Source organism: Dermacentor variabilis, chromosome 7, assembly GCF_050947875.1.
Source record: "Dermacentor variabilis isolate Ectoservices chromosome 7, ASM5094787v1, whole genome shotgun sequence".
Lineage (NCBI taxonomy): Eukaryota > Metazoa > Arthropoda > Arachnida > Ixodida > Ixodidae > Dermacentor > Dermacentor variabilis.
Window position 1 is genome coordinate 134165010 of NC_134574.1, and position 24101 is coordinate 134189110.

The 24101-nt window shown below is 43.8% G+C and overlaps 1 protein-coding gene across 1 annotated transcript; it reads left to right on the forward strand.

The window, feature by feature from the left end:
• Positions 1-670: 670 nt before the first annotated feature.
• Positions 671-21227, forward strand: LOC142587143 (uncharacterized). Its single transcript, XM_075698031.1, has 9 exons — positions 671-747; positions 1920-1988; positions 3019-3102; positions 5425-5493; positions 10421-10489; positions 12808-12876; positions 14365-14424; positions 17592-17777; positions 21071-21227. The coding sequence occupies exons 1-9, from the start codon at positions 702-704 to the stop codon at positions 21148-21150; spliced, it is 732 nt and encodes a 243-aa protein (XP_075554146.1). The 5' UTR covers positions 671-701; the 3' UTR covers positions 21151-21227.
• Positions 21228-24101: the final 2874 nt, after the last annotated feature.

A 24101-nucleotide genomic window follows, 5' to 3' on the forward strand; every position in this document is an offset into this window, starting at 1 on the left:
GCAGGAGGGACATCCATCATTCAGGCGCAAGGCGGGGCGCTTTCAATTTCCCGTGTGCAACAAACGCCGAACGGCAAGTGTTTCTCAATAATATCACCGTTAACAAAGGCACCTGAGTGAGCACCTATATATAAATATATATATATATATATATATATATATGCTGACCTAGGTGCCTGCGTCCAACCTTGAATTTGTCATTGTGTATGGAGAGCCAATCAGAATAGTACTCATTCCTTAAGTTCAGCGCAAATCACGTGGCTGGGTAGGGAGGGTGTTGAGCAGCTAGAAACACAAGATAAAATGTACAAAAGGCACTTGTCGGTGCTTATAAGTCGTTAGAGTAGCAAAACAAAAAATTTAAACGCGCGTTCATGTCTCTATACATCATGGTGAAATTTCGAAAAAAGAATTCGTCAAGTAGGTATATTTCGCCTTTCTTGGCCCTTATTGGCAGTGGCCGAATCATCTCAAACTGTTCTGTGTTAGAAGGAAACAGGTATGTATACAAGTTTTCCTGGCTACATTTCCAGAAAAAATTGTTGCTGACATTTTCTTAGCAGCTGTAACAAACTAACAAGAAACTTTTCATTTGACCTCCTCCATTACCTAAACAATGGTAACCTCATTTTAAAGCGCCCTTTTCTTTACTATGCCCTGTAGTGTTTCAAGGAGCCGGAGCGCCATCTGGAACTGTGCCGATGGGTGGCATGGCTTCATCTGTCATTGTATCGCCAGCCTCAGTCGGTACGTATTTCTCATCATAACCACCGTTAATTCTGGTGCGTACAATTATCTCATATAGTTTTTTCCTGCGAGTACTTACCGACGTCTCGGTCGCGATACATAGCAATGTGTCTTTTTACGAGAAGAATGCCTGTAGAGTAACTACTGCATACATATCTATTTCGGGGGGTGCAGACTGATACATGAGCTATAAAGAGCATTGCTTTCTATCCTGCGAAAAAGTGTCGCTCATTGTTGCGGCATCAGCAGTGACCACATTGTAAATGGTCTGCTAAATACACTGTGTTGAAAAATGTGGGAAAGCAATAAGGCTGAAATAGTAAACAGGAATCCTATCGATTTCAAGTGTAGATGAAGAGGCCATCTACGGCAAAACATATATGAGGACAAAACTCTCCACTTTGTAAAACCCGCCGCCGAGAAACACTTCACACCTGCAACATAATATTCTGTGGTTAGCCACTTATTATTCTATGGTTATCCACGTAATATTCTATGGTTTCCGTGCCCCGGTGCCCCCCCCCCCCCAGTCTACTATGCAATCTACAGGGAACACCATTCTTCGCTCAAATAAAATAAATTGCCCTTTTTGCCGCATATGCAAACCTCTTCATCACATCACGTCTTCAATGTACATTATTTTTCTATTCCTGTTGGGAGCAATAAATGCATGCAGCTCAGGTGGTTTTTCAAAGGCTTGCTTTCGCTCAACTCTTCTAAATCCATTACTGCGACAATCTAGTAGTGCTTCGCCAATTAGCTGTGCAACCATCGGCATTCTATACTTTCCTAATATTTGAGTGGGTAGCTCGCAGTAAGAGATTTAACCAGCATGTTATCTCTTATCTTCGCTGTCATCACTTCTTTTAGTATTGCTGGATCACAACAAACTCAACAAATGCTATCGACTAGGCAGGGCTATGTTTGTGTACGCATACCACTTACACGACAATATTACTTTGATCGCGTTATGTCTCCCGAGGCTACCAAACAATTCTAAACCCCCTAAAAATGTTTTTAATGAATCATATTACACCGTGAACGCAATGATTCGTTAAGTATTGCACAAAATCCTCTGAAGGTTGCCATTCGTATGGTGGCCTTTTTGCTGCACAATGAAAATAAAATTCCCTGCATCTAGCAGAAAAGCAACTAGATTGATTTTACCGCAGGTGGAATGTCTTCGACAGGGTTGGCAGGCGTAGCAACTCCAGCTTTCGGGCAAGCAACAACAACGACTGGTAAGTGCTACTGACTATTCCTGTAGCTACGTATAGAGCCGGAACTAAGGTGCCAATAATGTTTCCTGCTGGTGTTGCTGTTCCTGCAACAATGTATATCCAAACACATTTGAGACATATAAAGAAACTCCTGCTAACTCTGTTGTCAGGATACTGATTTATTTCTGTGCTCTATAGCACAGTCACCTTAAGTAGCAGTGCACGTTCCAAGCATTCTTACCATATTGTGAATTTGTTGCTGAAATGTTTATGAACGGAGCAGAGTACCGTCCTGCTATTCGCGCGTGCTTCGTTCAAACCGGTCGAAATGGCGACCTTGACGCTGGATGTTTCATGTTTAGAAGAGTGCGAATTAATCGGGAGCCAAAATTTTCGAGTAGTGCCAAGTACAAAAGACGACAAGCGACGCAATGGAGACGCCTGTCACGACTACTCGTCGCCTGCATTTCGAAACCCAGGTCGATGACGGCTTTGAGCGAAGGCTCACCAGAATTAGGTGCATGAGTGCATCAAATACGCATAGAAACCGGCATGAAGCGTGATATAATCTTTTAAACTGATTTCCGTTGCTTTACAGAGCAGACTGAAATCTTTTTGAACGTCGCGCTTTGGGTGTTTTATCGTTTCACGCAACAAAATTTGGTTCTTTCTTCGTTCCGTCGCGACAAGATGCAGTACCTAAGGGATCCTGTTCCTGTTCCGGCTTCGCGCTATTGGCTAGACGCTCAGAGTACGTGCGGCTGACGAGCGTAGAATTCAGGAGTTCAAGGACCGAAAGATTGAGGGAATGAGGTATTTTTCGCCTCTCTTGACACTTATTGGCAGCCGCCGCATCATCTCAAACAGTTCTCTGTTATAAGGAAACAGGTAAACAGGTCTGTATACAAAGTTTCCTGGCTACATATCCGGAAAAAAATTGTTGCTTACATTTGTTAGCCGCACTAAAGCAAACTTTTCATTTGATCTCCTCCTTTACAGAAACAAGGGTAACCTCATTATAAAGCACCCTTTTCTTTACTATTAACTGCAGTGATTCAAGGAGCCGGAGCGCCATCTGCAACTGTCTCGGCGGGCGGGGTGTCTTCACCTGTCCTCGTAGCGCCAGGATCAATTGGTACGTATTTTTCCTCATTAGCACCATTAACTCTAGTGCCTACAACTATGTTGTATAGTTTTTTTCCCGCCGGTACTTGCAGAAGGCTCAGTAGCGATTCATAACAATATGTTTCTTTTTACTAGAAGAATGCTTGTGCAGTAACTATTGCCTATCTATTTTGAGGGTGCTGACAGGTAGATACATGAGCTTTAGAGAACATTTCTTTGTATCCTGCGAAAAGGTGCCACTCATTGTTGCAGCATGAACACTGGTAAACAGTGGCGACATAGTACATGGTCTGCAACACATAATGCGCTAAGGGGGAATCGCTATAAGCGAAGTTTTCCGGGATGGATGCTTTGATTGACGATAATTAGTGGCAATGTTGTTGGCTTAAGCTTCATTTCTTCAAAGTTTAGGCTAATACGAGAATGCTGAGTTGATGGTAAATGTGCCGAAGCGTACACCACTGGTGTTTGTCTGCCTAGTACACAGAACCCACAGGAAGAGGTGTTTGCTTGAGGCGTTGTTGACGCCATATTTTATAACTTTTGAGAGGATTGAGCGTTGCCATTTCCTCACGTGGCACATCGCATTGCGGCAGAAGTATTAAACTTGATTTTGAATATGCGCTGTAGGTTCCAAAACCACACTCGGATTATGAGACAAGCCGTACTGGCGGACTTCGCATTAATTTTGCCACCGTGATCTTCTTAACGTGTCCCAAAATCTAAGTGCGCATGCTTTTTCCATTTCGCCCCCATCAAAATGCGGCTGCCGCGTTTGGCGTCAAATCCATGACCTCTAGCAATGCAATAGCCGCAAAACTAAGGCGGAAGCCACAAAACTATTGATTTGACGGTCGACCGCTTCCGAAGAGTCTCCTGGACCCTGCGCTGCGCTTTACTCAATGCGGCTCTGCTTCAACACGCCCTGCGTAAGTTGCCCGCTTGACATATTTGCATGGCGTTTATTTTTCAGAAATAGCAGCAACGTACTGTACCGTTTCTTGAATTTAAGCTTATCCTGTTTCCCCTCAAACGCTGTTGTATAGTTGTAGGGTTTCCTTGCCTTCTAACGCCGCCTCCCCCTCTCTCATACTGGAACTGCCTCTCCTCTCTCTCCTTGTTCTGCTCTCTACAGATATATCTGCATCCCCTCTGGCCTCGCACTTAAGTAGAAGGGGAACCACTGCAGTTTCTGCAATGCTTCTGAGGGAAGTCACGGATAATTGCAGCTGTCAAGCGGCTAATGTGGCGAGGGCCAGGGAGCTCCAGAGAGCATTGTGCACATTCGACGCGCTGGAGTGAAAACGAGTTTCTCCTGTCACCTTTCCTCTCTGACTCGCGCTGTCATTTATATACACGCTCTAAACCAGGCCCCGATGCGGTGCACACGACAGCAGCAGCCACATCAGCCCACACCAGCAGCAGCAGTGGAAAAGTCGAAGGAAGAGGCTAAAAAAGATTCGCTATAATAACGTAGGAAAGCAATAAGGCTGAATATAGCAAAGAGGAATCATATCGATTTCAAGTATCAATTAACAGGACATCCACGGGCAAACATTTACGAGGAGAAAACTCTGCACTTTGTAAAACCCGACGCGTAGAAATACATCACACTTGCCATGTAATATTCTATGGGCATCGGGGTCCCGGTCCCCCAGTCCGCGCAGCAATCTACGACGAACACCATCTCCGTTCTTCCTCTACGGGTAGCCACCGTTCTCTGCTCCACAACACAAAATGCCCTTACTGCCAGATATATAAGCCCCTTCATCACATCATTTCTTCACTGCACGTTATTTCTTCTATTGCTGTTGGGAGCAATAAATGCATGCAGCTCAGGTAATTCAGCCAAGGCTTACCTTCACTCAACTCCACCAAATCAATTACTGCGATAACCTAGTAGTGCTTTCTCACTTCGTGATGCAACCATCTGCATTCTTCACTTTCCAAGTGGTTAAGTAAGTAGTTCGTTGCAAAACATTTAGCCAGTATGCTATCTCTTATATTTGCTGACATCGTTTGCTTAAGTATTGCTGTGTCGTAGCGAACTGAAGAAACGCTATCGACTAGGCAGGGCTATGTTGGTGTACACATACCACTTACACGACAATATTATTTTGATTGCGTTATAGCTCCCGCTTCTTGCAAACCATTCCAAACTCCTGAAAATGTTTTATAATTGATCATACTACACTGTGATCGCAAGGATTAGGTAAGTATTGTACAACATTCTCTGAAGGTGACCATCTCGTATGGTAGCCTTTCTTGCTGCCCACCGAAAGTAAAATTCCCTGTGTCTAGCAGGAAAGTAACTAGAGTGATTTCACTGCAGGTGGAGTGCACTCGACAGGCTCGGAAGGCATAGGAACTGGTGTTGTCGTGTTTGCACCTGCAACGACCGGTAAGTGCTTGTGACTATTACTGAAGCTACGTATGGTAACGCAACTAACGTGCTAATATTTTTTTCTGCTGGCGTTGCTGTTCCTGCCACAATCTATATCTAAACGGCTTCGAAACAAAAAAAATCAGGCTAACCCTGTTCTCGAGATTGTGATTTATATCGGTGCATTCAAACACAGTCACCTCACCAGCTGTGCACGCTCAAATGATTCTTACCAATTTGTGAAATTGCCCTCGAAATGTTTCTGTAACGTGTAGAGTACCGTTCTGATATTCATGCGTGATGTGTTGAAAACGGTCAAATTGGCGACAGTGAAGATGGCTATACAAATTTTGGAGGAAAGTAAAACAAGCGGGATCCAAAGGTGACGAGCAGGGCGAAGTATAAATCCCATGTAGGCAGTGTTGCGCACGACGGCGAGAAGGGACGCAATGGAGACGTCACCTCTACTGATCGCCTACAAGTCGAAACCCAGGCGAGCAACGGCTTTGACCGAAGGCTCAGCACAATTGCTTGTATGAGAGCAGCAAATACGTATCGAAACAAGCCTGCTGCGTGAAATAATATTTTGAACCAATCTCGTTTACTGTACAGAGCAGAATGAAATATTTTTGAACGTCGCGCAGTGGGTGTGTTACCGCTTGAGGCAACAAAATTCATTTGTTTGCTGGTTCCGTGGCGACAAACTGCAGTATTTCCTGTTCCGGAAGTACTGCCGTCGCTTGTCGAGGACGCGCACAATATCGGCCACATGGAGTTGCGGGGGTCTCGTGAAAGAGAAACCGCATGACGTTGTAAGACATAACTACCTATACATAGGGATCGCATACCTTTTGCGCCACAGTGGCGCGCACTTACTCATTCTGGAGAAGTTTACCAGAACGGGACACAGCCAGTGGCCCAAACCAAATAAGTGAAACAAGAAAGCTGAATGAACCAGTGAATTTGTTCAATGCATTGCTCTGCTCCGCTCTCACAGCGATTTGCTCTACAGATACCCGTGAGTGGACAATTTACTTTTGAACTTTATCTAGGAGTTTGCGTTTACGCACGACAGAAGTAAGCTTATTATCCGTACATTGTCGATCAACGTACAGAAATTGTAGAAGCCCATTTACTGGCACCTGCATTCTCCGTAGATTAATCATTCGAATATATACACAGAAATATACCCACTGAGACACGAACCTACCTAGCAGCAGGTAGGTTCGTGTCTTAATCCTTAATTGTGTTCCCATTGCTGGACGGAGAGGAACCCTTGTCATATACAAATTCTAAAAATATTCCCTAAATTCACACCAGCGTCATGTACGGGCTTCGCAGCGGCTCTACCGTATGGTGGAACGTGTCTAGAGGGATGGGCGAGGAAGGAGCCTGGCTGAAAGCACAACGCATACTTGACGCGTTTCAGCGGTGGTAATACAGTGCATGGCAACATTGCCTCAATGCTAATCTCATTATGGCGATGTTAATCGCGATGTGTATTCGGATCGTTTTTTTTTTTATCGATTCGCCGTTTCAGTACTAAATAACCCAGTGTTTGGGAGCTATAACGTGATTTGCTTTAAGCGTTTCAGAATGGTTTGTTAGGGTGTCTTTGCCAGACGTTGGCGTTAGGTTCAGAGCGACATATATGATTGGGGTGAGAATTAAATAAAAAATACATAGTACTAAGAAAAAGTCGTGTTGTGAGCATTCGTTAACAACCAAATTTCGCTATTATTTGACATCGATATTAGGTATCCTACAGAGACATGCGAAACTATAGCTCCTTAATTGTAAAAGCAAAATGTGTTCGCAAACTTGCTTAAGTAAGCATTGCCGTCTTCCTCGGAAATTATAGGCGGAAATACTTGCATTAAGGAAGGCTGTTTGCGGGTACAGACAACGTATTGCTGACAGTGTAAGTGAGCATAAGAAAATACTTGTTTGCTATGCAAGAGTGCTTCCAATATACACTTTCAGCTAGACACCCCGAATTTGAGCAAAGGTTTAAGTGATATGCAGATGGTGAAATAAAAGTAACATTTTTGCACGCATATTTTATGAGTGCAATTCAACAAGGACAAAAAATAAGTGAAAACGACGAATAGTAGAGCTGCTTCTTCAATCGTACAAAATAAGACTAGCGTGTAATGACACCCGAGAACATCCTCCTCGTTTGTAGTCATTCTCTGACTAAAAGAGTTGCAACAGCAAGTGGCCATAACACTTTTTAACAGCCGCTGAGTAGTTGTTGCACAAATTCTCAACGGCCTGAGCAACGGCCTGAGTATTAACCCCGAAAGAAAACGTTCCTTTCCACTTTGCAAGGGAAGACGCTGGCGCGCAGAAGCAACACGAGTTGCCTAATGGGCGGCGTCACACCGATATGTTGCACCCACATATAGTTTGAGCACCGTTTGTGGAACCGTTGTTGTTGTACTTGCCCGTCCGACTTGATTCTTATACACAAAAGGAGGGATTAGCCAGGAAATGGATTGATTATTTCAACTTAAAACCACGCATACACTTTCAGCGTTCTATAGAGTAGGTGCTATCAAAGGATGAAATATTGTTAAAGTAAATAAAATAATAAAAGGAAGAATGAATTATCCCCTTTAAGAGCACAGCATAAACAAACGAAAGCGAAAAGGTAAAATTTTACCAAGGCACTTTGTTGTACTCCATAAAGCAATTCGTGGCTGCGGAGGAAACATTCCTACGGCTCTATGGCTGAGTAAGCGCCCCAAACGGAACAGTCGAAATGCGACGCTATATACACCTTGTCATCGCTGTCGATGCTTCGCCCTTCAAGAGAAACTGCCATTTTGTTTTTCATATTTCATATGACAAGGCAGGTCATTTTACATATTCTGCGTGAAATCCGCAATGGAGAGGAAGTACACGGGCCAACACGATGCACCGTTATATGAAAAATATGAGGTTGTTCTAACTTTCCATTGTGGACACGTGGACACGTATGTCCTTTTTCTTATATTGGTTTCCTTGCTGTGAATGTCGTGACATCTCTTAAAGGTGTTTTTACGCGCATTTCCTTTTCTTGTCACTATGTGCATTCGTTGTAGGGGGCACAAACCCAGGGAAGCCATTTCTTTCTGGCACTTTGTTTCCGCTCCTGACAAGTGTATACACAGTGCCAAATAAATATTAGTTACTGCTCAGGCCATTTTGTCGAAGAATACGTCGGTCACTTTATCTCAATGCAATAACAATAAAATTTATTAACCGCTCACCCCGTAGATATTTCCATTTCACATTATAAACACTCTCTGTTCGAAGGTCAGTGATTAGCTCGCAGTACGGCCATAGAGAGCCAAGGTATGGTAATATTTCATTGGACGAAACTGTTTTATTTGACCTCTCTGAATGCACATTGGGAAATAAAGTTCTTCAGAAGGTCTCCAGAAGGTTCTTCAAAAGACAGGTCGACGCATCCTCGAGTCGCTCGGCATCACGTACCACACTCAGCATGGGGAAAAGACGGTGGTTCCCGCCTCGGTCCGCGACCGCCTGATCATCCCGCCGCTTCCCAAGAACATGCACCCGACGCACCAATCCGGGAGACGCAACAAACGAGCAAGCGACCTGCAGAAGTTTGGTAACAGCAACGAGGCGGTGCACGTAGACGCTGCGCGATATCGAGGAGGGAGAAGGGCACACGCGATCGCGGTTGTAGACCGCATGGGTAACTGCCTCGCGAGTGCCACGGTGACCACTGGACATACGGAGGCGGCCGAAGAAGCCGCGATAGCCCTAGCACTCGTCGCGGTGCCAAACACTGCGATCGTGATCAGCGACTCGAAGGTGGCAATACGCGGCTTCGCGTGCGTAAGTGTCTCGAGAGAAGCGGCCCACATACGCCAAATTTCTGACGACGGCGACTCGCCATCGCCCTCGCTACCCCTCAATTCTGCTGTCTTCCTCTTCTGGACTCCGGCACACACCAATGTTCCGCTCGCGGGCAACAAGGCGGCCCACGCCTCGGCTCGAGGTCTCACACTCCGAGCCGCCACTGGTTATGTGGCCGCGGCCTCCGCCCCCGAGAGAGGAGCATCGGATCTGCCGGATCGGGACACTACGACAGAAATGCAGCAGCAAGAAACACAGAGGGCGTGGGGCGATCGCCTAACCACGTTCAGAGACCTCACCCAACACTACAGACTCGAAAGACGCACATTCCGGCCACCTCAAGATGAATTGAACAAGAACGAGGCCGTAATTTAAGCTTGCTCCAAACACACACCTACGCTAGCCCCGCTATCTTACACCACTGCTAATCGCGTTTATATCGAACAGACGCGTGTAAAATCTGCGGACAGACAGCAAGGCTGCGACACATGCTCTGGGAATGTGCCGGAAACGACGGTAATCAAACCAGCTCCGTTCGCGACGCGTCCATAATCGCGGCCGTTTCCAGAGTACGGGAAGGCTCGAGCTTGCTTCTTCCCGACGCCGCCCCGGATGCGCGCGCCGCTGGGGACCTTCTCCGTAGGCGTCGCCGCCGCTGGGAAGCGGCGTTCAAATGTTCAGAGCTGGCAGACCAGCTCTGGGCCGTCTGGCAAGCCGAAGATGCTGCCCGAGTCCAAGGACTTCGAGCCGCCACCTGAGGCCACCACAACAAAAACTGCCGGACAATTCTTTAATAAAATTTTTTCTTCTTCTTCAGAAGGTGTGACTAAATTAAAATGCACATTGCTTTTACACCAAAGAGTATTCCCACTTCTAGTTCTGCCAAACAATCCTAAATCCTCTGAAGATCTTCTAAACTTGGTCTAGTATAATACGCTGTCAGTCTTGTTACCTGGTAAAAACAACACGAATTCTACTCAAACTTAGCAAAATAGCGCATTTTCTTACTTATAGCGATAAGCGAGCTTTATTCACTAGATCTCGCGAGAAAGTCACTAAATTTTTTTCACTGCAGGCGGCATTCACTCCACCGTCAACACAGGAGCGGGGACTCCAACTGTGTTGCTGCTGCCAGCACCCGGTGGTACGTGATTTTTTTATTATTGGTATATTTAAATGTATTGCATTATCTAGCGTAACCCTTATTTTATTTGCCAAGCTACAATTATCATAAATATACAGGTTCGCCTATGGTTGTAAAACAGTATACTAGTGCAATGCACATCTTCCTATACTTTTCCTTCAGACACCTGCGGTCAAGTATTTTGACAGAATTAGGGCGCTTTACAAACAAAGGTGTATTCCTTTGTCACACTCTTCTGTTTTATGAATAGCTCTGACGTAACTTAAAGAGAGCAACACTCTTGCAAAACAAAGACACGTAGAAATTTAAGAGCGTCCAATAACGCGTTCGTGCGAGCAGTTCACAGCTCATAAAACGAAAGTTGCAAGTTCACAATGGAGGTTCGTGGGCTAGATCACAAACTCGTTGGAGTGAGGGTAAAAAAATACATATCTTGGATGCGTAGCAAAGAACACCTCCAATACAGGCAGTACGTGTATTTGTGGACCTTCTTGAAGAATCGATGATTGCGGGAAGTTAGTCATTTAGAAATAGCATGAAAGCTGGTTTATGTTGAAAGATGTTTTTGGATGTTTTAGGTTTCTTACATGCATTCCTTCAGACATGTGTAAAGACGTTTCTCAATATTTGTGGCAAATTAGAGTCCGTGTTCTCAAAGATGTCATCTTGTATGTTCACTGGTCGTTTTATGGTCTTGTAGTGTGGTGTACGACGTATTCTCTTTGGTGTTTGTGCCGCCGTTTTACCTCCGAGTAAATGACACGAGTAATGACAACTAAGCCACTGTGGTTAATAATAGGGCGTTTTATCTTTTGGCGCAAGAGCTTTACCTGGCTGATGCTCTGTTTTCTTGTTGGTTTTCTCACACGAACCGACAACATTGTGGACCGACACACGGGTCTAGAGTGACCGTTCATTCGTCCCACAACCGGTACAAATCAAGCAGCAAGTGGTCCAAGCATACCCCGGCAGCCTCTTTAAATTATAAGCCGAATACGGAGCAATATATTTGCAGGTGGCCCATGTTTCATCGGTTTGTGCATTTTATTGTTTTAGGCCAAGAAAGTGGTATCCAGCTAGCTGACACCGGAACACGCTGGTCGGTGCCGTGTTTTAGTAATTCAGACTCTGTTAAAAAGGGTTTGATTGAGGCTTAGTCCACAGAAGTATATCTTTTACATCAGATGCATTATTAAGCAAAATATTCTTCAGCAATGCAAGAAAACTATTTTGAGAAACAAACCGGGCAAATAGTTATCCTTGGTTCTTTATTGGAGTCTTGGGCGGAAGAAATAAAACAGATATTCTTTTGTGATAAAGTGTCAGGGCAGTTCTATATAATAAATAAACAGGGAATAATATTTCCTTCTAGTGTATTTAATATTGAAGGTTCGAAGCATCTATCCGTAGCGTTGGGGTGTGATCACACAAAAGAATATGTCAATGTAGATACTGGACAAATAGCTGCAACGATCATCGCAGTCACGCAACAGGCATAGCCAACTGCGCAATATAAAATTCGGCTTTATATAGCACTCTCACAAGATTGAAGTACAACGCACTTTGCCCGCTAGGCTTCAGCCGCCGTTCATTTATGCTTCAGCTGCACTTCAACTGCTGTTAATGTTAGCGAGGCTTTCTTGGGAACCTTTCCGAACTTTTGCAAACCATGGCTGCTGTGTGTTAGCGATGTTTGTTGATGTCTTGCTGAATAGGCCGTACATAAAAAGAGCAATCGGAAGCGCGATCGTGCCATTGAAACTCAATAGCCCAAACAAACCCACCCGATGTTCTAACAATAAGACCACAATCGCAAGCAAAGTCGCATCGTGGCAACGCCAGCTAGCTCGTTGAGACGATTGCCGCGCTTTCACATTGCCTGTCAAGGATGCGCAAGAGTACACGCACGGGCCGCAGTTTCCTTTGCGCCAAATGAGCAAGAATAAAATAGAGAAGTTTATGGCTTTTCATTAGCCGCTTCATGAAAGCTTCGTTTCACAGAGGTTGCTAAATGCGCCTTTGGTTTAAATATTTCTTTTTCTTCTTCCAGCGTCTCCTGCCGAGAACGTGCCGTCTGCGCGCGGCTACTGACTAGTACTGGCTGTTTTTTTTTTTTTTACAGGACCAGAACATTCATCTTTCGTTAATATTTTCGCCTGTCGCTAAGAGCAAGCCGCATTCCTCTGAAAAACTAAATGTCACCTATAGCGTGACAAATTAGCAAAAAGTAAGCCGTCGGCTGAAAACGTAATGCCCCGGCTGTGTAAGTCCCCAATCTCTAGATCTATCTTGAAATCCACAATATGGCTACCTTGCAGGCGAGGCAACCATTACAGGAGTCACGAAGGGGCAGCCTGGACTGATGCCGATTCCGGTAGCGCCCGGAGGTGAATATGCTTATTCTTTTCCTTCAATGCTTGCTCTACCTCCCCACAGAAACACATTCGAGTGTCGCCATCTTGCTGTGGCTTACTGAAAAAGTGCGAGGCAGTAGACAATAAAAAAGGACAAAATACTTTACACTGGACGAAACCGACAGTAGACATGTGTCCACCTACAAACCATAAAAATTAGGCCGGCGTTTTGTTGCTGCACACTAACCACAGTCTCGCTCAAAGGATCGCGCTAGAAAAGGGTCACAGCACTTTGTGACCACCACACTACCACAGAAATAAAAAGCAGAAAGCACTTCTAAGATTTATCTGTGGCGGTGAATAGCATTCGTTTAAATTTTCATGCAATAAATTACAACCAGCGACGGCTCTAGAACACGCGAATTGATGACGTCAATTTGTCGAGCGTTACATTGAGAGGACTGCTGTTCGCAGCGTGACGTACATTCGGCCGCAAAAGTTAGCGAGATGTGCAATGCGTGGCTCAGCGACGCAAAACTGCATTGTTGCGCCATCTACCGTCATAGGGCGTGGTGTCGAGTCTCCCAGCACTTCCGCCCCAGGCGCGCTTTGCGCAGACTCGACACCACCCTGTGTGCCACTATGCGACGGTAGACGGCGCAGGAATGCAGTTTGGCGTCGCTCAGTCACGCATTCCACATCCCAATTAATTTTGCCACCGACTGTACGATATTGGCACAGCGGAGCGACAAATCCACTCTCGTGCGGATACCTTGTTTTCGAAACGATTGTGAGATTCCCTTTTTTTTAATATTTAATCGTAACTGTTCATCTCAGTTCTCCCACACTAGTAATTTGACACATCTATTGATTTTATTATAGATGCTCCTGATTCATCTCAACCAACATGCGGCGCTTACGTTATCGATGATACTGTCAGAGATTTGCATACGTAATGTGATATTTTGGGTATTTATACACGCACAAATAAAGGACGTCGAACGAAGACGAGACTCACAACACGCACATGTTGTGTGTGCTTCCTCGTTCGACATCCTGTCTTTGTGCGCACAAAAATCTCTAAAGAATCATGTGTAACCAACTCGCGCAGAACGTAACGCTTCTGATATAATCCGATTGCCTGGGCAAACTATGCTAGTATAGTGCGGATGAGCTAGAGAAAATGCGTATTCGCTATTTAAGGATAGTTTTCCCGTACACATCGTTAAATATACGTATCGCATTGAACAAAAAACACTCTTTATTTAAAATTGAATGTGAACCATCATTTCGCCACAAATTTTGTACAGAGGGAATGAAAAGCGATGGAGATCTTGGAGCCTCAACGGCATTACTACAATTTTAGGAGGCCGGTTCATTATTTTAGGCAAAGAGCTTTTAAAAAATTTGTTCATATGAAGAATTTGCACTGCTAAGCAACCACTTACTTTTCAGCCTATATTTTTTTCTCACTTCGGTGAAAGAACTTCAAATTTATAATCTGCCTTTTTCGTCAATTAGGAATTACAGGGACTGTGCTAGTACCACAACCACCTGTGAACGGGCTTCAGCCGGTAACAGGTAAGCACTAATGTTTTTTGCATAAATTTGTTGTATATTCAGTAAAGCTACAAGGACATCCTACTTGTTCAGACTATGCTGCCATTGGTAAACACATGTGTATATGCCGAATCAACCGACAATATTATTAGTAGCAGTAGTAGTCATAGCAGTAGTAGTGGTATCTGAAGTCGCATACTAAACACGGTAGAATTTTCAAACGGGGCTATTGTCGCTTTATAATTGTATATTTCACCAACTGCGCTTACCTTCATCAATAACGAATTTTTCCATTTCATGTTAACGCGAAATAAAATACCTTCGTGCTTTAGTTTACATTGATCAGAGTAACAAGCAAATATAACTGTCGCAACAATAAGTGGGCTGCAGTACATTTGCCCTGATGCCTACTATCTGCAGCCTTGTCAATAATTATGCTGATATTTTTTTCTAACAGCAATGGCTTCACAAGAAATAAAGAAATAGGGCAGCAGGCTTCGATGGTTCCTTCAGCTTTTCAGTCAGTCACTTCTACAGCCGCTTTTTCCCCCATGGAAACCACCATCATTTTGCGAGCTTGATTTTGGCTGAAATAATTACGCTCACCTGTTATGGGGCGATGGATTAGACGCCAGCAGTACAGCGGTACTTGAGGTTGGGAATAGGGATCATCATAAAATAAAATATTTTCAGGGAACAAACGTAAAATTGAAAATTTTGCTTGAATATTTTCATGATAATAGTTCTCTTATGTCAGAGAAAAACGTGTTCTTTAGAGAAGCTTATTAGGATCTTTTTTTTTTGTTTCTGCTGCACATAATTTCCTTTCTGTATGGCATAATAATACCTTTTGTGGAATTCAAAATGCTAGGACAGACTTAGTACTCTAAGCAGGTTAGAATTATTTAGAGCGGGCGTATAGCGTCAAGATACGATATGGTTGTAGCTGCATAGCCAAAGGCTTCAGCTAATCTTATTTCTTTCATGGTCGTCCAACTTTTTAATAGAACATCATGCTTATTCACGTTTTGTGAGTGTGTTATCATGAGGATGGTGTCTAGTGATAAATGTATTCAGTATAATGTCGTCGTATAAACAGTTATATTTTGTGCTTTCATTATTCACTTGAACAGCATCCAAACACATATATGTTTGACACGTCGTTAGCGTGGCACTAGAGATACGCTTTAAAGAATAAGTTTTCTTTTACCACATTTGAAGTTCGCTCTATGCCTGAGTCAATGATTCAGCCGCAGTCGATAGCCTAGATGCAGTTCTTATTATCTGCCTGCTAATCATCAATGAGGCGTTCTAAACTACTAGCTCGGGATTAGTTTACCCTGAGGCCACAACTTCATATCATATTGCCGCAAGCGAAATGGTGCGTTGCCACCTTCGAGTCTTGAGCCATCATGCAAGCCATCTTTAGCTTGCACATTTGCTACATCGCCCAATTCGCTGCTGTGGATCATGTGAGATACTACCCGTAACAATCTATGTAGCGCAATAATTGCGGCGCCGTTGTTGGTAGTGGCGGGATCTATGCTTCCTCTACTTTGTTCCAACAACCATGTTATTTTACTCGCATCATCTGCCTCTTTTGTAATTGATGTTGTTTTCACGAGCATGACGGCGAAGAATTGTGCGCCAAAATGCCGCACTCTTGTCAAGAATACTGTCTATGCGATGTACATATTGTTATCTGAAACAGTCCAACCGTATTGCTTGTATCGGCACAGTATTGATTGGCCTGGCCTCCGAAACACATGCAAGCGTCAACACTCTCAAACACAACAACTCGCAGTAATTCCCAAGTGCTCTTCGTTTTAATTTTACATGTACATGGCACAGTCGTGTTGTAAGAATGGGAATACACAAGAAGACACGAAAGAGAGGGATAAATCAATAACAATAACATCGGCAAGGAACTAGGCATCGTCAAAGAACTACAACAATATGAGAAAAATATAGCGGACAACGATACATTGCTAATTGCAGTTAAAAAATAATTAAATGCAGTCAGTGAATCTTCTCTGCTATGAAGCTCTAATGGTGTACTGCGTGAGAAAATAACTTTATTTGAATATATTCGTACGTTGGAAGTAAGAATTCAGAACAGGTTTATCAGAAATAGGTGTAACGGATTGTTCGGCGAAGGCTATGCGGCTTGTTTTGAGCAGCGGCAAGAATAAATGATTAGGTTGCTCACGAACGTAAATGAGTCTGTATTGCGACGCGCGCAAATAAAGGTTAAGATTATTTAGGACAGTGCCGCAGATGTAGAAAAATTACGGTCATATCAAGAGAGCGCTGGCTCAACTGAAGAATATGCGCAATTGTAAGTAACGTAGAGTGAAAGTTAGCTAGAAAATGTGCGCTATTGTTTAGCAGTTGTTATTTCTAAAAATTGCATTTTGTTTTGCAGCCTCTGAGAGTGAAGTAAATGGTCGACAACTCTGAAAAGCCAGTCTAAATACCACAAAGATACCACAATGTATAGCGCTCTAAACTGTTACCTGCGTCTCGCTGCTGTAGCATGCGTCAAACTCACAATGGTAGTAGTTCTGCACAAAGTTTTACTTATTTTCCCCTATGACACGGTGAAACGGGAAATGACTAGTCGCTTTGACGACGACAAAAGCAAGTCTTCTGGACAGGTGGCGGAATTGGCGGACGAACACACAGGCAAACCCACTTTCGGGCCTTTATCAGCTGTCGCAGTAAAATAAAACAGAGCGTAGCGCCATCCCAGTTTCCCAATTATTTGTGGCATATAGGGTCCGCACATTTTCGATTCAAATGGGAACAAACAGAATTAAAAAAGCTTTTTGGCATGTTTAAGTTGATCTTACTTACTTAAGCATTCGCGCAAAATTACTCAGGCTTGAACAGGCCACAGGAATTTGCAGACTGTGTGCTTATGAGAAAAATTAAAGTGAATGTCAAATAAAGCCAAAGCAATGGCTCTTGGAAGTAAATCAATATGCCTACCGGCATAGTAATCGATATAAACTTGTATAGAGATCACACAGGCATTTCGAAAGAAGCAGCAGAACAGAAAGAATCTCCTTGATGTCGGCAGATTGTTTTCCTTGTTCTTACTCTATCTTGCAGATCTGAGGCAGATGACAAGCCATATTTTGTTGAGTGCACAGAAATAATGACCACAGCTTCTCCTCCTGTTCCAGGTGGCAAGGCTTTTGCTGGCAAATCAGTACGATGCATCTCCGTACCGCCTACTGGGAACTGCCTATCTACCGTTAAGAGGTGGTTTTATGACCCCAGTAATGGCACATGCGTTCTTCGCAATGTTGGAAAATGTAGGCCTCAGCCGGCCTTTCTGTTATGTCGCCGATGTGTGATCACGTGTAAGGGTAAGCAAATTTTTATTTCTTTAGCCACGTTTTGTGCATATCACTAGTACTATCATTTGGTCTCACTTAAATAATTTGCAATCTCACGAATATTAAAGCCTGCATTATTTGACTTTATTGGCGGCGTTGGTAGCAGGCGTGCAGCGTTAAATTCAATGCTCAGAACTTCCACACGATCACGGGCGAATTTCGAAAGAATATACATTAACATTGCGACATTGGAGCTTCCATATTCCTCATTTTAAGGTCATGGTATGGCTCTAATTTTTGTGCCAGAGTGTAAGACAACCAGGCGACACATTGCATATACATATCTTACATTACGTTTCCACAGACTACAAGTCACAATGCTCGCGGGGTTCCGGGCGGTCTTCGAGGCCATTCCGTTTTCATGAAGCTGTCTCCAAAAATTGTTGCAAAAATACTTTTCCACAAATAAAAAGTGATGATAGAGCGCCTTCAAATACAGAGATTGGTTATAATATCATTTCCAAATATTATTCGAAACGGATATTACCACCTTAAGCCGTCGTTGTAGGTGAGGTATTCCGCATTTTAAAGATTGCATCGGCTAACAAGTGGTACAAATCAAAAAACAATTCCACGAGGCTTTCGTAGAGCATTTCACGTTGCCCCACATTTAATTGGACATATATTCTGGCCAACGTGGCCACAATTAGTACATGACCGGGGTAGTTGGAGAAGTATGGGAGGGGCCTTTGCCCTGCAGTGGGCGTAACCAGGCTGATGATGATGATGACGATGATGATGATGATGATTATGATGATGATATTCTTACACAATTGTCAGCAAAGCTTTACTGAAGACTAGGAGTACAGGAATCTAAGCGCATTGCGTGAAACTACGCAATCTTCTATAGTTCTTTTATTGGTGTTTCTTACACGTTTTATTAGTGTACTTTTATTTATCTTACTCTTGCTGTAATAAAAGTAGGAATACAAATAGGTAGCTATCAAATTTGCTTTGCCAGAAGAAAAACGTCAAGTTCATTAAAAGTGGCTGTTAGTAGTACCATCTGTGTACAGTTAGTTCATCTTGTTATAAGCCTCCTGCAGTTTCTGACGTAGGTGGTACGCGGATGGCCTTTTGGCATAATCGGTGGTCTAGTGGTGTTAAGCCTCTTTCTCGTCACATAGGAATACACGGAGTGGGGAAGTTTCTGCTCACTGTTTCAATATTGCGCACACGTAGTAAGTCTTCGTTTCCTTAAGAACTTCCTCTTATATAATAAAAGAGCCCGTTAAACAAGGTAACATCCATCTCAATATAGTCATAGGTCTGGCGTACAAATACTTTAAAGGTGCTTCCTTTACGTTAACAACCATCCGTCATGCAGATATTTCCTAGAAGACTGCCCACCGCATGCCACAATACATTTCGGGATCAATCAAGGTTAATCAACGCGTTTCACACACAAACGGGCACGACAGATTGTGCGATCAAGGTTATTCTATTTCATTTTCAAAAAGCAGCGCACTAGCAACAAATCGTTCACACAAACATGAAACATGAGTACAGACAAAGGCGCTGAACTGTGACCATTGATTCATTGTTCGAAGACGTGCGTTTTTAGTAATAGCTTTATTAAGGGCCAGCGCTCTGAAAGCAGCATCGCGAGGTACACGACAAAATATTAACAAATAGGCGAAGGTCCCCATCATCACTTAAGGAAACCAGCGAAAAATTTAGACGCAAACACGACAGAAAGAAGACACCGCAACGCTGGGGTGTTTTGTTTTTCTGTCGTGCTTGCGCTTGAATTTTTTCACTGGATTTTCGAAGTGCCGGCATGAACCAAATGGCCCAGTGATCAACATAGCGTGCGCTCTCAAAATGGAATCAAATGCTCAGGTGGCGTCGTGGTCTATCTGAAAGCGAGACTGAGACGCGGCTGATACACGTGCCCTCCGAATTGTTGATTTATAATGATTCAATAATTTCCCTAGTTTCTTTATTACGTTACTTGGACACGACGCAACGTCCGTCTATGTGAATGTGGGTAAGCAGCCGCGGTCTATGCTATGAAAGGAACAGTACTCCGAACCTTTAGCTGTAATTTCGCTCTGTAAAGTTCTTATTGACTTCTTGTTAACGCATGTGCCAGTCTGTCTGCCTGATATATATCTTGTCCCATGTAAGAAAAACTGAATAAACTGTTCACTCCGTAAAAACTATGTAGGGGTTTTCAGCGCTTGACTGGTCTTGGACGAAGTAAGCTGGCTCATACGCTCCGGGTACTCCTAGATGTAGATTTCTCCTCGATTTCTCCTCCTTTTAGTAGCAGAAAGCTTTCTGAAATAGTCGAAAAAAGGCGTGTGGAGCCACGTGCAGTGATGGGAGCCGTGAGAAAAAGATGGGGGTGATACCTAATAGGCACAGTTTCCAACAGTCTGTAAAAGTGAGTTGAAAATGCTGGCAGTGACGGGGTGTGTTCGGCACCCATGCAAGGAGTTCAATGGAGGAAAATGACAAACACGTCCCCAGTCCGATCGAGTACAAAAACCCCTACGTCAATTGCACGGAGCCAGTAGTTTATTCAGTACTCTGACAAGATTAATGTCGGGGAGACGGCCAGATGTCTTAATGTGACACTTACGGTTTATAATTTTTACAGCACAGCTAAATATTCGGCAGACTTCGCTTTCATTGGAGAGATTGCGAAACGCTTGCCCACACTCACGAAAACAGACGTTTTTGTGCAGTGTACGTAACTAACAATCTAGGCACGTTCTAGAAGCAATAGGAATTGAAGAGTTCAATAAGACGTGTATCGACTGCGCCTCAGCATCACTTTCGGAAAAGTGCACCCGGACCTGGGCATGTGATTCCATGTTGACCGCGAGCGGTGGTGGTCATGTTAGACTATTTGTCAACGTTTTGTTTTCATTAACAAACTGATGTCACAGCGCGTGCGCTTACCACACCACGATTAGTGAAGCACGTCTTTGAGCAATAAATTAACAGCTGCTCCTGTATATCTCCTCATCCTTCATGTTTTTGTGAACGTCTTGTTCTTTGTGCGCTGCTTTGCCCCATTCATGCATGTCTATTTAGAGCGTCAGTTACTTTTAAGTACATTCATCATTTCTTCTTTTTGGTTGTTGTTGTTGTTGTTTTGAATTCATTGCGGGTCATTCAAAGAGGTGCTCAGCTTGTACTTTCTGCAACATATCCCTATCCAAGAATTAATATTCCAACCGCGTACGTTGTGATAGATTTTAGCATTATTTCGTTGGTTTCATACGTGAATGCTATTTTTCTGCTGGTTACAGGTATCAAAGCGAAAGATACGGCAGTAATCAACCATTTATGCACTTTATCCGCTGAAAGGCTACAGCGAGAGGACATCTAAAGAAGACGATAAATTGCGTGTTGTATAATGTGCAATTTGTTTGAAGGGAAACTTGGCTTTTGATATAATAAACAGTACTTGTGATATGACGGACATCTACCGTAAAAAGCGCGAATGCTATTTTGTGTATGAGCTTCGGCTTTCCCATTGTTTCTGTCACACTCACTACAGGCTACCAGGCATCGTTAACAAGATGAAAATATATGCAAGCATTTTCCTAAAAACAACACAATGCAGGCACATGCACCAGCGATGCGCCCACATATTCCACATAAAAAGCAGAACAAGCTCACTTTTATTTCTGGTTACTGAAAGCACAACCTTAACAAAAGTAATGAAACAATGGTATTAGAGTTAAAAGGTAAATAGTGTACTAAATATTTAAATAATAATAATTGGCTTATTGAACTACCCCCAGCTGAGTCTTGCCTCTGCTATACTAAAAATGCATCTACGGAACTTGCGCCAAATGTACTCCGTTCAAATCACCATTACCCGTGGTGGTGAGTTAGTGTCAATGGCGCTACACTCCTTCGCACGAGATCGCACGGGATAAAACCCCGTCCGTGGTGCCCACATTTCAATAGGGCTGAAATGCAAAAACGCCCGTGTACAATGCAACATGTGCACGTTAATAAACGCGAGGGGTTTGACATTATTCCAGAGACCTGACAACGTGCCTGACAATGACATTGTGCTTTTGCCACATCGAACTCTGCGAAATTGTATTTTCGATAAAGCGTACCGCTTATGATGATATTACGTTGATCCTGGTAGGGTTAAAGAAAATTGCCTCGTTTTAAATTCCTTGAAAGGAAGAACTTATACCGCCTACATTTGCGTTCTCTTGGAAGGGTCTCAGAGGAGGATTCTACCTCTGAGCCCATTTAGTGTTGCAGCAACCTGCTGCCACATCGCGCACAAAGCATCGGCTTTCCAATCCACACAATGCAGCGAGTCTTATTGCAATATTTTAAGCTAAAACCTCTGAAATGCGTCATGAGACGTGGCACACATGAAAGGCCTAATACGTTGTCAATTTATAAAGCTCTGTTAACACTATATTCTAATGCGCCTTACTTCAAACATCGGCGCACGTCTGTGTGTTTGTAGATATAGTTTGAGGCTTTTAAGCCACGATTTGTTTGATTTCTGCGCCACATTACGAGGGTACAGGTAAGCATGAAAATGTGTCCTGAAGGCGGCGGCTGTAGAGACAGGCGCAAATCTGGCTACGAACATTCCACCGCAGTGAAATGTTGCACAGTCGCGACATAATTAGTTTGAGCGTTCCTAAAGCATGGGTTGAAGTGGACCCCTTTAATTAATTTAGAATGAGCTCACTGGTACGAGTGGAGATCTTTGTTAGGACGTGGCCCTATGCGTCAGCAAGTGCGAAAATAACAATTGAGGAAGAGACAGAACACGTGTTGCACCACTCAGAGGGAAAGCATGGGATCAGCGCTTAAAATTTTTTTACCGTGGGAAACAACCACGGAGTAAACCTGGTACGCAAAGTGGCGTACATGACAATAAACAGTAAAAATCTCGTTGAAGTACTATGTTGCCTCGACCTACTTCAAATTCAGCGCACGTCTTCATGGCAACCCCGTATTTAGTACTATCTTCTAATAGAGGAAAAGCCGGGCGAAAAAGTGCTAGCCGCAAATCCGCTGCCAAGAACAGATTCTCATTTCGCCCAGCGCAAGTATCCTCCGACTGGCAAAAACTTATATTTTTAATAATGAATGTATTCGTAATAAAAAATAATATGCATACGAATCTGGCATGCACGTATGAAGTGCATACCAGCGTTCACATGAATGTGACAGTGTCGCATCACATCACATTTCAAGCGCATCACATTCATGTAAACAGTGGTAATGCGCTAGGAAAGTGCATCGCATTAATGCGCCAGGCGAGGGTAGATTTATGGGCGTCAGTCGACTCTCGCGGAGCATGTAAACGCAGGATCGTCGCATTAGGAACTATGGGAAGGAATTAGCCACCGACATGGCGGCGATCCCAGGCTGCCCGCTTCGTATTGAATTTGGCTTTGCTTTTGTAAAATTCACTTCGTTCGCAGTAAGTGATTGTGTAAACGGCTTTCGCTTAGTCTCAGGCCGCTTCGACGACAGAGTATTATGGATAACCCTGTGGTGTTTTCGAGATCGCTTCTAGTTTCGAACGAGTCGAAGCCTAACGAAAGAAACATGCGAGATGTCAGCGCTACCTATCGCTAGAGTCGGGATATAGCCGCAACGACGGCATATGGCCTCTGAGATCCGAAGATCTCGCTGGCCAACTAAAGCTGTAAAAAACGTGCGCTGCTTCGCGTGCACTACAGTACAGCGTATAGCCTACGCTATAAGTTGCGTACGCTCAACTAAAACTCTCTGTTTCTCGGCACTCAGCCACCAACGTGCACTCGGCCCACTACCGGAAACCAGTTACACCAGAAGTCTGCTGCACTTCCCTTATACGACACCATGTAGCTCTACGTTCTCGCGAGAGTTAATGCGCTACATTTAAAAAGCGTCGCATCGCCTTTCCCAAATGCGCTTGGAAATGCGATGCGCCACTGTTGCATTCATGTTAACGGGGCTTATGTAAAGGGCATTCTTTATGTTTCAAAAATGCCACGGCAATTTGAAATTCGCTGCATGAGTCAAGGTTGGTTAATAGACGGAGCTACCCATTCCAGCAAGGCTCGGCACAGCGCGTCTCGTCTAAAATCGCAAATCATCTCCCACGCTTGCTGTCAACTCGCACCGAGATCTTACCTTCTACAGTACTATACTTGACATGACGCGGCGTCAAAGAAACGTTCTAATAAACCAATCATGATATTGCGCTGTTACTTTTCGTAGTTTTAGCTGACTCTGAGAAGACGCCTGAGGAGCTGGCAAACCTCAAAACGATGTACCATGCCTTACCCCTGCTACTTCTGA

What these genes read in the sequence shown, in the direction of transcription:
- LOC142587143 (XM_075698031.1), top strand. Translation starts at nt 702, where the DNA reads ATGGGTGGCATGGCTTCATCTGTCATTGTATCGCCAGCCTCAGTCG. An exon ending in GTTTGCACCTGCAACGACCG is followed by an intron (nt 5,494 to 10,420) that starts GTAAGTGCTTGT and finishes TTTTCACTGCAG; the next exon opens with GCGGCATTCACTCCACCGTC. An exon ending in GATTCCGGTAGCGCCCGGAG is followed by an intron (nt 12,877 to 14,364) that starts GTGAATATGCTT and finishes TTCGTCAATTAG; the next exon opens with GAATTACAGGGACTGTGCTA.